Source organism: Ceratotherium simum, chromosome 26 (assembly GCF_057802395.1).
Source record: "Ceratotherium simum simum isolate JZ-2026a chromosome 26, ASM5780239v1, whole genome shotgun sequence".
Taxonomy (NCBI): Eukaryota; Metazoa; Chordata; class Mammalia; order Perissodactyla; family Rhinocerotidae; genus Ceratotherium; species Ceratotherium simum.
The window spans coordinates 17893542-17905927 of NC_141925.1; the positions used below are offsets into that span (position 1 = coordinate 17893542).

At 36.8% G+C, this 12386-nt stretch overlaps 1 protein-coding gene and 1 long non-coding RNA gene across 3 annotated transcripts in view; one reads left to right on the forward strand and one right to left on the reverse strand.

Annotated features, from left to right (window-relative positions):
- The window catches only part of LOC101399964 (phospholipid-transporting ATPase ABCA3-like), a 208924-nt gene that overhangs the window by 22186 nt on the left and 174352 nt on the right, over nucleotides 1-12386 (reverse strand). Inside the window, exons 23-26 of the mRNA XM_087417086.1 lie at nucleotides 11494-11655; nucleotides 8283-8461; nucleotides 3003-3128; nucleotides 2577-2771 (exon numbers count right to left, since the gene is read on the reverse strand). Of these exons, the coding sequence (XP_087273212.1) occupies nucleotides 2577-2771; nucleotides 3003-3128; nucleotides 8283-8461; nucleotides 11494-11655 (662 nt within the window). The remainder of the gene's footprint in view (nucleotides 1-2576; nucleotides 2772-3002; nucleotides 3129-8282; nucleotides 8462-11493; nucleotides 11656-12386) is intronic.
- LOC147913596 (uncharacterized) overlaps nucleotides 1-12386 on the forward strand; it is an 83683-nt gene that overhangs the window by 6384 nt on the left and 64913 nt on the right. Inside the window, exons 2-3 of one of the 2 annotated variants that reach the window (XR_015548546.1) lie at nucleotides 5041-5200; nucleotides 6741-6896. This is a non-coding gene — a long non-coding RNA (uncharacterized LOC147913596). The remainder of the gene's footprint in view (nucleotides 1-5040; nucleotides 5201-6740; nucleotides 6897-12386) is intronic. The other variant, XR_015548547.1, reaches the window with a different exon arrangement.

A 12386-nucleotide genomic window follows, 5' to 3' on the forward strand; every position in this document is an offset into this window, starting at 1 on the left:
ATGATGTAATCCATGCAGAAATAGAAGTACAATGATGTACACCTGAAATTTTTACAATGTTATAAACCAATGTTACGGCAATAAACAAACAATAAAAAAAATAAAAATAAAAGAAATGAAAGTGTGAACATTACTACAAATAAAGGACTAAAGAGAATACTAAGAACAACTGAATGCCAAGAAATTGGATAATCTAGAGGAAATGAACAAATTCCTAGAAACATAAAACCTACCAGGACTAAATCATGAAGAAATAGAAAATCTGAGTGGACCTATAACTAGTAAGGAGATTCAATACGTAATCAAAAATCTGACCAAAAAAAAAAACCAAAAAGCCATAGAGCTGATGGCTTCACTAGTGAATTATACTAAACACTTAAAGAAGAACTACTACCAATCCATCTCAAACTTTTCTATATAATTGAAGAGGAGAGAGCACTTCCTAACTCATTCTCTGAGGCCAGCATTACCCTGATACTAGACAAAGCTAGACAAAGATGTTACAAGAAAAGAAAATCACAGACCAATATCCTTATGAACATTGATGCAAAAATCCTCAACAAAATAGTAGTAAACCAAATTCAGCAGCTTATTAAAACGATTATATACCATGACCAAGTAGGATTAATTCCTGGAATGCAAGGATGGCTCAACATAAGAAAATCTATCAATGTAATACACCACATTAACAGAATGAAGGAAAAAAGCAGATGATCATCTCAATTGATGCAGAAAAAGCATTTGACAAAATTCAACAGCCTTTCATGATAAAAACACTCAACGAAATAGGAATAGAAGGAATCTGCCTAAACATAATACAAGCCATATATGAAAAAATCATAGCACACATCATACTCAATGGTGAAAGATCAAAGCTTTTCCTCTAAGATCAGGAATAAGACAAGGGTGCCCACTCTCATCACTCCTAGTCAACACAGAGGTGGAAGTCCTATCCAGATCAATTAGGCAAGAAAAAGAAAGAAAAGGCAACCAAATAAAAACGGAAGAAGTAAAATTATCTCTGTTCGTACATGAAACGATCTTACACTTAAAAAACCTTAAAGATTCCACAAAAAAACCCTGTTAGAACTAATAGGTTCAAACAAATAGGTTCAAATGAATTCAGCAAAGTAGCAGGATAGAAAGTCCATGTGAAAAGTCAGTTGCATTTCTGTACAATACCAATGAAAAATCTGAAAGGAAATAACAAAAATAGTTCCATTTACAATAGCATGAAACAGAATAAAATATTAGCAATTAACCAAGGAGATGAAAGACTTCAGATCTATGATTTCTGTTTGGTATTTTAATGTATTTTCTATCTCTTTGTTGAAATTCTCACTTTTTCCTGAACTTGGTTAGCATATTTATGATCATTGTTTTGAATTCTCTGTCAGATAAATCACTTATCTCCATTTGTTAGAGTCTTTTTCTGGAGATTTATCTTGCTCTTTTATTTGGAACGTATTTCCTTGTCTCTTCATTTCCCCTGACTCTCCGTCTTGGTTTCTGTGCATTAGATAAAACAGCCAACTCTCTAAGTCTAGACAGATTGGCCTTGTGTAGCAGATGAAATCACCAATCAGCCTGACCAGAGATTCTCAGGGCATCTTAAACCCTTGTGCTTGTCCAAACCATCGTCTGTCTTAGTGGTCCTAGGAGATTAGGGTGTGCCAAGTCCTGTCAGTGCCCTGAAGGCTGAGGAAGTGCTCAAACACCCATTCAGGCTCCCAGAGGACTACTAATTGCTTGTGCCATCAGCTCCCAGATGAAGGCTAATTTGAAGTCCAACCTTTGGGCAGCAGGTAGGAATGTTGGGACATTAGATATACAGTCTAGCCTCTTCTGGCAAGAAACTGGGAGCTGAGTATATTTGCCTACTTGCTCTGTGCTAAACCACGGGGAATAGCCACTGGGTGTGCTTATGCGCCTGTTGAAACTGCCTTTTTGTTCTCTGAAGTCCGGGGGGACTCATGAATGCCATGACCTGTCAGGCCCCAGAGCTAGGTGATTTGGGAGCCAGTCCCTTGGATGGCAGCTATAAAAGTTGAGGAGCTAGATGTGTGGTCCAAACCCTTCACTCCTCAGGGAGAAGCTGGGAGTTGTGGGTTCTCTCCTAACAGTAAGGCACTGTGTTGTGAGTGGGGTTTATGGTGCAAGTGTGTCTCAGCTATCCTACCCATTTTGATGTGGGTATTTTCTCAGTTGTGTGGTGTGTGGGAGTTGCTCAACTAGTTCCTGGATTTCTCTCAGAGGGAATCGATCCCTGTGTGGTGGTTTATTCGGTGAATCCATGGAAGGAGGGAAAGTCAGAAGCCTCCTATTCTACCATCTTGCTCTCCAATAGTTTCAAAGAACACTAAAGACAATCTTGTCTTAGATTCTCAGGGTAAGGCCGCTCTTATTGCCTCACCACCTCCCCTCAAAAATTTCTGTCTCTAGAATCCACTGGCTGAGTCAACAGTATCAATATCAATGCTACCATGATTCCTATCTATCATCTCCCACTACTTGCCTCTTCCCTTCACTCTCAAGTCATCATGCTTCTCACATCTCAGATAGTAATAGTGTCTTACCTTTAGGATATTGTTGGTGATACTAAAGTGCTCTATGAACACATCCCCAGAGGTAGCAGTCTCCTCTCCAGTCAAAATTTGGAAAGTAGTAGTTTTTCCAGCTCCATTTAATCCAAGCAATCCAAAGCACTCCCCCTTTTGGATTGCAACAGAGATATTTCTCACAGCCCAAATGGCTGGACATGTAAAATATATCTTAAAAAAATACAGAAAACACAATATAGTAAAGAACAGTTGTAGGTCAAATGCAAACAATACATCAGACATCCTATGGACGATTACCTCAGACAGTTTCACAAGAATTCTGCTATTCTATTGGGAGAATACACATAGGTCCCCAAGAACCACAGTGAGCCCTTGACACTAATGACACGCTCTTTAGTAGGAATGAAACCATCATAAGGTGGTCACTGAATAACATTATACCTTTGTGAGTTCCCTTACAAGCACTGTGGAATTCAGCAACTCCTGAGGGTGCTCCAGGATTCTCTCTCTTTCATGTTGTACATCTTCATCTTCAGATTCCCCAGATAATTCCCTGGACACTATATCCTATATTTTCAAAATAAGAATCATAGAGATGGATGCCCTTTAGATAATTGGTTTATATTGGTTGGCTTCCAGAAGGCTAAACTGGGGGATAATCTCAAAGATGTCAAAACAGAAGGTTTGATTCATTCCCAAAAGACTTCCTGCATATCACCTCAGCTCTCATGCATAAACTTATTCCTATTTCCAAAGTTTAAAATCTATACTCCTAGTCATGAGCAAGTAGCTTGTTCTTATCAAAATGGATACTTCATCAAAAACTGCAACCATAACAAGAACTATTAATTATAAACAAATGTTATTTGTTAATAATGTATATTTTACAAGATATCAATAGAGCTGAGAGTAGCGAAAGATTAACTCTCTTTTCTGAGAGGAAGAGTGGAATCCATAGAAAATTTCACATAGGAAAGAAGGGTCTAAGCTGAATTTAAAAAAAAAAATAGGAGTTCATCAGGAGACTTACCCTGGGGAAAGAAGAAGAGAGGTAGGGCATGCCACATAGTGGAAAGAGCATTAAAGACTACTCTAAGACTTGTATGTCATTCATTTTTAATTTTAAACTTTTTATTTTGAAAGAATTTTTAGTTACCAAAGAGTTATAAAGATAGGACAGTTCCAGTATACATTTTAGCCTTCTCCTAATGTTAACATCTTACATAATCGTGGTACATTGATCAAAACAGAGAAATTAACATTGGTTCAATTCTGTTAACTACAGATCTTACTCAAGTTTAGAGCAAAATATGGTGAATACTTTTAATGCAATTTTTAGTGTGAACTATTTATTTAAGCATAACATATATCCTGCATAACAAGCCCTGATAATGAAAACAGAACATTACCCCAACAGTAACTAGAATCCTGACTTGTAACTCCATATATATTATTATATATTAGTTTTGCCTGTTTTTGGACTTTATATAAATGGAATTCTACTTTATATACTCTTTTGTGTCTGGGTTCTTTGGGGCATTGTTATGTTTGTGAGATTATTGCATGCTGTTGCATATGAGTTACAGGCTGTTCCTTCTCATTGCTGTATTCTATTGTGAGAACAGACATTTTATTTTATTTTTTTTTTTGGTGAGGAAGATTGGCCCAGAGCTTACATCTGTGCCAATCTTCCTCTATTTTGTATGCGGGATGCCACCACAGCATGACTTGATGAGCAGTGTGTAGGTCCCTGCCCAGGATCTGAACTCGTGAACCCCGGGCCGCCAAAGTGGAGCATGCAAACTTAATCACTACGCCACCGGGCCAGCCCCAAGAATAGACATTTTTAAATCCATTATACTATTGACAGACGTATGGTTTGCTTCCTTCTTTTTTTTTTTTTTTCTGGTCTATTATGAATAATTCTGTGTGAACATTCTTGTAAATGTCTTTTGGTGAACATGAATGTCTGTTTCTGTTGGATTTAAACTAGAAAGGGGAGCTTCTGGGTCTTAGTGTATGCACATTTTCATACGCATGTGAAGATAATGCTTTAGAAGATAATGCCAGACAGCTTTCTAAAGGGGTATCAACTTATATTCCCAACACCAGTGTTTGAGAGTTCCAGTTGTTCTGCATCCTCAACACTCAGTATTTTTATGTGTTCATTGTGGTGTCCCTCATTGGCTTTAATTTGCATTTACTGATAACTAATAATGTTGTGCACTTTTACATATGTTTATTGGATATTTGGATATTCTTTTTTTTGTAAAGTCAGTGTCAAAGTCTTTCACCCATTTTTAAATCGGGTTGTCTGCGTTTTTCTTATAGATTTGCAATTCAAAAATCTTTTTTCCACTCTGTGACTTGCCTTTTCACTCACTTAATGATATCTTTTGATAATGATGCCTTCACTATCATGAAAATATTTCCTATGTTTTTGTTCTAAACGCTTTACTGTTTTACCTTTTACATTTAGATCTACAGGAAAAGTTATAAATCGACAAACCATCTGTATGGAGTAAGAAAGGACTCAAAGTTCATTATTTTCCATGTGGATATCCAACTGAATCAGCACCATTAATTGAGAAGAAAATCCTTTCTCCACTGCATTGTGTGTCAACTTTGTCATATATCAGGTGACCACATATTTTGTGCATCTATTTCTGGACATTCTACTCCACTTGTTCTCAAACTTTAGCATGCACCAGAATTACCTGGACGGCTTGTTAAAACACAGAATGCTGGGTCCCAATCCCACAATTTCTGATTCAGTAGGTCTGGGGTAGGACCCAAGAACTTGCATTTCTAAAAACTTCTGAGCTGATGTAGATAACTACACTTGAAGAAAAGCTATTCTCTCTGACACATTGTTTTATTTGTCTTAATTACTATAGTTTATAAAAAAATACTTATATTTGGTGGTATAAGTCTACCACTTTTTTTCTTTCTCAAGATTTCCTTGGCTATTCTTGGCACTTTGCATTTCCATGCAAACTTTAGAATCAGCTGATCATTTTCCACACACACACATGCATGCACAAAAATACCCACTAGAGTTTTGATGGGGATTGCGTTGATTCTTTAGATCAATTTGGGAAAAAACTGTCATCTTCCCATTACTGAGTTTCCCCAGCAAGAACATGGTATATACTTTCATTTATATAGGTCTTCTTTAATCTCTCAATAGTGTTTTGTAATTTTCCATGTAAAAGCCTTGCATAACTTCTGTTAGATTTATTCCTAGGTATTTTTTGATTTTTTGCTATTCAAATGGCATCATTTTACATTTCACTTTTTGTTTGTGGCTTTTAAATAGATCTATAACTGATTTTTCTATGCTGACTTTATTTAACGATATTAATTCTAATATTTTATTCCTTTAAATTATCTATGTACACTCCTGCCATTTGTAAATAATGAATTTTACATGCCTTTTGAATTTTATGCCTATCATTTCTTTTTCTTGCCCTATTTCACTAATACCTGCAGTAAACTATTATATAGAAATGGTGATAGTAATGTTTTTCTCATTTTTCTTATTAATATAGTGATTTACATTTTATTAGTGTGGTGATTGATCTTAAAATGTTTCACTATCCTTGCATTCCTGTAATAAATCTTACCAGGTCATTGCTAATATTTTTGTGAAGGATTTTTGCATCTATGTCCATAAGCATGATTCATCTGTAATTTTTCTGTTTTATAATATTCTTTTTAGGTATTAGTCTCAATGTTATTATGGGCTCATAATAGAGTAGGACAGAAAAATAAAGGTAAGAAAAGAAATCAATGAAAAAAAGAAAATAAAACATGTAACAGAGAAGTCAAAAATTCAAAAGTGGGTTCCTTGAAGAGATTAATAAAATTGGTTAAAACCCTAGCAAGGGTAATTAAGAAAAAAAGGTGGTGGGGGGGAGAAAACCTACAAATAGAAATAGATATTAAGTGCAAAAATAAAAAGATATTGTAAACAAATTTGTGTCAATATGTTTGATGGTTTTGATGAAATTGACACATTCCTTGAAAAGTACAAAATGAGAAAAGAATAGAAACCCTGCATACTCCAATGTCATATAATTTGAAACTGTTGTTACAAGCTTTACCTCAAAGCAAATTCCAAGTCCAGATAATTTTGCCAATGAATTCCTCATTCCCATGACTCTCTATCGCCCTCAGAATGAAGTTCAAGATCCTTAGCCTGGTACTTGTGAGGCCTTCCCTGCTTTGGCGCCCGGCATCTTTACAGTCATCTTGCTCTGCCTGCCAACACCTGGACTTGGCTCCAGACGTGCTGAATCGCTCCTTGAATGTTTCTCACATCCTTGTCTGTGCGTAAGTTGACCTCTCTGCCATGAACTCACTTCCTCAAGTGTCACCCAATGCCTAAAGCTTGTTTTGGTGACACCTAGATGTATTTCCAGCATTTTGTATTTCCTTTTATCAGAGCACATGTTTCTTTGGCTGGTATTTGTCTGAGCTCTGATTTGGCCCCTGTCCTAAGCCCTTTCTCTTTCATCTCTATGGAGGTCTCCTTTCATCTCTCCTCCAAGTTTGGGGATCTGTTTGCTCCTCCTGGACCCCTCTCAGAAATCCGAGTCCTATCCAGCATCTAGTGTGGTACCAGGCACATAGTAGCTGCCTGAGGTACATCTTTGGAATGTATGACCACCTCAGCCCTGAGCATTGAACTTTGCTTCCTATGAGCAATGTTGCTAGTGCTAACCAGCTGTTGGCTTGCTCACTTGGCCTGACTCTCCAGTCCCTGGGCTCTTCCCATCCATTGGGAAACTGTACTCAATCTTGTAGATTAATGGCTCAGTTGAATGGGAGACTCTCATAAGATTTGGACACCAGGTGCTGACTCCACTGATGACACCAGGGCTGGGCCTTTGCTCAGCATCTGTCCCACCTCTAAAGGCACATCCTGGATACTCTCTGTCTTTCATGCCTCACTTAGTGCCATCATTCATTCCTTCATCATACACATTGAGTCTCGAATACCATGGAGACAGACCTGTGCTGTACAATGTGAAGAAAAACCACACTGGAACGGCAAGAATTTGGACTGAGGTCTTAGCTTATGGGAGAGTCATGAAATTTCATCTATTTTGGTAACAGAGAGGATTGTTTTGCCTCAAAATATTCTTTCATCTGAAAATACTTCAGACAGTCGTTCTCAAAGTGTGGAGAAGCAGCAGAAGAATCACCTGGGAATGTAGTACATGTGCTAATTTTCATGCCTTACCTCGGATCCACTAAATCAGAAACTCATGGAACAGAGACCAGCAATTTGTATTTTAAGAATCCCTCCAGGAGATTCTGATAAATGCCAAAGTTTGAGAACAACTGCTGTACAACCTTACTGTTAAATATGCATTCTACAGGCTGGCAAAATCAATATCACTTGGGAGTTTGTTAGAACTATCCAGGGGCCAAATTAGGGTGAATGGGCAGTTTTGGGAGGGAATGGTTTTCTGACACAGGAGATGTTCAAGGGAAAGCTTTCTATCATAATCAAACTGTAAAAAATATCATGTTCTAACTAGTAGAGGCCATAATGTTTAGAAACCACAAAGTTCAAATTATGATGAAGATCTCTGATTCCCATGGATCCCAATCAACATGGATTGATTTATGTTCCTATATCCAGTAATGGAGTCAGGCATGTGTAGAGATGTGCTTTTGTTCTTAGAGATACCTAAGAGATAAGGTACTCACCTTATTAAGTTTCTTGTAGATACCAAAGAAAATATAGCGAAACACAAACGCTCTAACTCTCCATAAAGTGGTCTCCAGAAGGAAAATCAAGAGGAAGAAAATAAATCCTGTGGCAGCCATCGCAATTAAAAATTTTCCAATTCCATCTCCTTCCAAACTATACACGTTAAACTCCATTGCTGATGACAACAACAAAGAAAAAGGTATAGGCTTACTTAAAAAAATTAACACAATGAGAAAACTCTAAGAAGTCAGCAAACAGGAAGTACTATAGAATCAAATTGAATGGTTTGCAAATAAGCACAAAATTAATATATTTAATGGTATGTTTAATAACTTTGTATGTCATGCAAAATATCTTCAAAATCCTTTAAGAGAGGCAAAACCTTTAATTCTTTTTTTTTTTTTTTTTTTTTTGTGAGGAACATCAGCCCTGAGCTAACATCCATGCCAATCCTCCTCTTTTTGCTGAGGAAGACTGGCCCTGGGCTAACATCCGTGCCCATCTTCCTCTACTTTATATGGGACGCCGCCACAGCATGGCCTGACAAGCAGTGCATCAGTACACGCCCAGGATCCAAACCGGGCTGCCAGCAGCAGAGCACGTGCACTTAGCTGTTATGCCGCCACAGGGCCGCCCCAAAGCCTTTAATTCTATGAGTTTTGTCTTGCTATAGTTCTAGGCATCCATTGCCAATATATACCAGATAGCCAGAACCAGAGTATTAGGTAGCTGCAGAGGCTCTCCTTGCCCAAAAATATTTTTCCCCTGAAAATACGTCAGATGATAGTTCTGAAAGTATGGAGCAGCTGCAGAAGAATCACCTGGGAATGTGTTACATAAGCAAACACTCTTACCTATAATGGAACACTAACATTTAAACTAAGTTGTAGTTTCCCAAGAGCTGACACTTTTCCAATCACTTATGAGAAAAAGTTCTGAATTCATGCTAGGGAAAACAGCAGGCTCATCAGGGAGGTAAAGATGATCAACTCTCCCATTTTTACTTTTAAAAAACTTTTAATTAGGGGCTAGCCCAGTGGCATAGTGGTTAAGTTCGCGTGCTCTGCTTCAGCAGCCCATGGTTCGCAGGTTCAGATCCTGGGCACGGACCTACACACTGCTCGTCAAGTCATGCTGTGGTGGTGTCCCACATACAAAATAGAGGAAAATTGGCACAGATATTAGCTCAGCAGCAATCTTCCTCAAGCAAAAAGAGGAAGATTGGTAACAGACGTTAGCTCAGGGCCAATCTTCCTCACCAAAAATAAAAAAAAAACTTTTAATTAAAATATTATGTACATATATAGAAATTCATCTAAGTGTAGGACCCAATGAATTTTTTTTTTTTTTTGGTGAGGAAGATCAGCCCTGAGCTAACATCCATGCCGATCCTCCTCTTTTTTGCTGAGGAAGACCAGCCCTGAGCTAACATCTGCGCCCATCTTCCTCCACTTTATATGGGATGCCGCCACAGCATGGCCTAACAAGGGGTGCATTGGTGCGTGCCTGGGATCCGAACCGGGCCGCCAGCAGCAGAGCATGCGCACTTAACCGCTATGCCATGGGGCCAGCCCACAATGAATTTTTACAAATTGAAAATACCTAGCAATATTTTTTGTTTAGTTTTAAAATTCAACTACATTATATTTTATCTTTTTTTTTAATGTATCACCTTGTGTACCTTTTATAGTGATGGGTCTAGGCATCACATTATGCATACATAACTTATCACAATCATGGTGTTTTCCTTTTACCAGTTCGAGTGAAGTGTAGAAAACTTTACTTGATTTACATCCCATTAATTTTCCCATTTATAATTGTCTTAAATATTTCCTCTGTGTACATTGAGAACATTATCAATGTTATTTTTGCTTTGACTGCCAAACTCAAGAAAACTCAAGAGGAGAAAGAAAGTATATTGTATTCACCCATATTTTTACTCTTTCCGTTGTTTTTCTTCCTTGATGTTCCAAATTTCCTTCTTTTATCATTTCATTTATGTTTATAGAACTTTTGTTAGCCATTCTTTCAGAGTTCCTACTGCTGACAAATTCCTGTAGACTTCCTTCATCTGAAAATGTCTTGATTTCCCCTTCATTCCTGAAGGATCTATTCTGTATATAGAATTTTGAGTTGATAGTTTTTTTATTTCAGTACTTGAAAATCATGTGCCAATTCGTCTGGTCTTCATGGTTTCCGATGAGAAATCTATAAATTAGGGAACTGTTTTTCCCATACAGATAAGGCATCATTTTTCTGTAGCTGCTTTCAAGATGTTTTTCTTGTTTTTAGCTTGTAGAAACTTGATTATAATGTCTCTTGGCATGGATATTTTTGGTTTTAACCTATTTGAAGTTTATCTAGTTTCTTGAATCTGTAGGTTTATATCTTTTTTTATGCTTATTTTTTATTGTCTTTTTAAATTGATATTTAATTGACATATAACATTATATTAGTTTCAGGTACATAACCTAATGATTTAATACTCGTATATATTGCAAAATGGTCACCACAATAAGTCTAGTTAACACCCATCACCATACATAGTTACAAACTTTTTTTCTTGTGATGAGAACTTTTAAGACATACTCTCTTAGCGACTTCAAATATACAATACCATATTAACTATAGTCACCATGCTGTACATTACATCTCAATGACTTATTTATTTTATAACTATACCTTTTGACCCCCTTCACCCATTTTTGCACACCCCCCACCCCCATCTCTGGCAACCACCAATCTGATCTCTATGAGTTCAGGTTTGTTTTTTTTTTAAAAATTCCACATATATGTGAGATCATATGGTATTTGTCTTTATCTGTCTGACTTATTTCACTTAGCATAATGCCCTCAAGGTCTATCCGTATGTCTCAAATAGCAAGATTTCCTTTTTTATGGCTTAATAATATTCCATTGTGTATATATACTACATTTTCTTTATCCATTCATCCATGGAGATTCTTTCCCATAAGAAAATGCATTATGCATATAAGCTTTGAATTTTAGCTCTAACTTGTACTGTTGTGTGACATAGAGTAAGTCATTCAATTTTGTATAAGCTTTAGTTTTCTCAGTGAGGATAACAATATATAACTTGACGACTTATTGTGAAGATTCAAAATAATGTAGGTAGAGCTATTCAAATGCAATAAGTAATTGACTAGTAGTAATTCTGATGAGCCTTGGAGAGCCCCAGGTACTTACCTTCTTTACTACAATTTATGTAGTCAGGAACATTTTTCAATGAGGAACATAGACTCTTCCTCTCCTGGAAATCATAGTATCTGCTGATGCTCATCCCAAAGTTATGTATGGGTAACAGCATCAATGAATTAAGCAGGGGGCTTTTAGAAGCAGCTTCCTTGTCTGTGATTAAAAGCATGATAATATTAGCATGCTTTATATGAAATGAACTGCCCCAAGAAAACAAAGTCCCCCCAAGTTGATCAAATTAAACTGAGAAAATTACAAAGCCATAATACTACACTCAAAAAACTCTAAAATCTTGCCAATAAGTATGCTATCCATGATGTCTTATAGCATAGTTTGTATTGATAATTACAGCATTGGAAAATCATTTGGGGAAAGTTGATATCCAAATAATCTGTCTTCTTGTCACCTGATATGAACAGGAAACCCATACTGATTATTTCTTATCCTACACGATCAATAAAGAAGCAAAGTTGGAATAGGAAATTTAGCCTAGGACTCAAAGATGGAAAAGAGATAAGGAATACTTTATCAGTTAAAAGGAGATACATCTTCAGAGAACTAAGCATAAAACTAACTGAGGTTTCTCTAAATATTAACGTGTATAATAGTTGATGAATATACACAAGGAAATACAAAACATGGGTAAGGGTTAAGGTTATGAATTGTCATTGTAGGACTTCAAGACTGAGTTCAGATTATTGGGAATAGAGATAAAATTATATGTCGGATCAAAAAACATATTTTTATGACTTTGACAAAAGAGAGGTGGCCAAGCAAGGATGATAGGGGATGAGTAAATTCCTAAGACGTAAATTTTCTAAGTGGTAAATTCATACCAAGCCTGCCCCAAACAGAGTAACAATTGGTGTATAAACACCAATCTG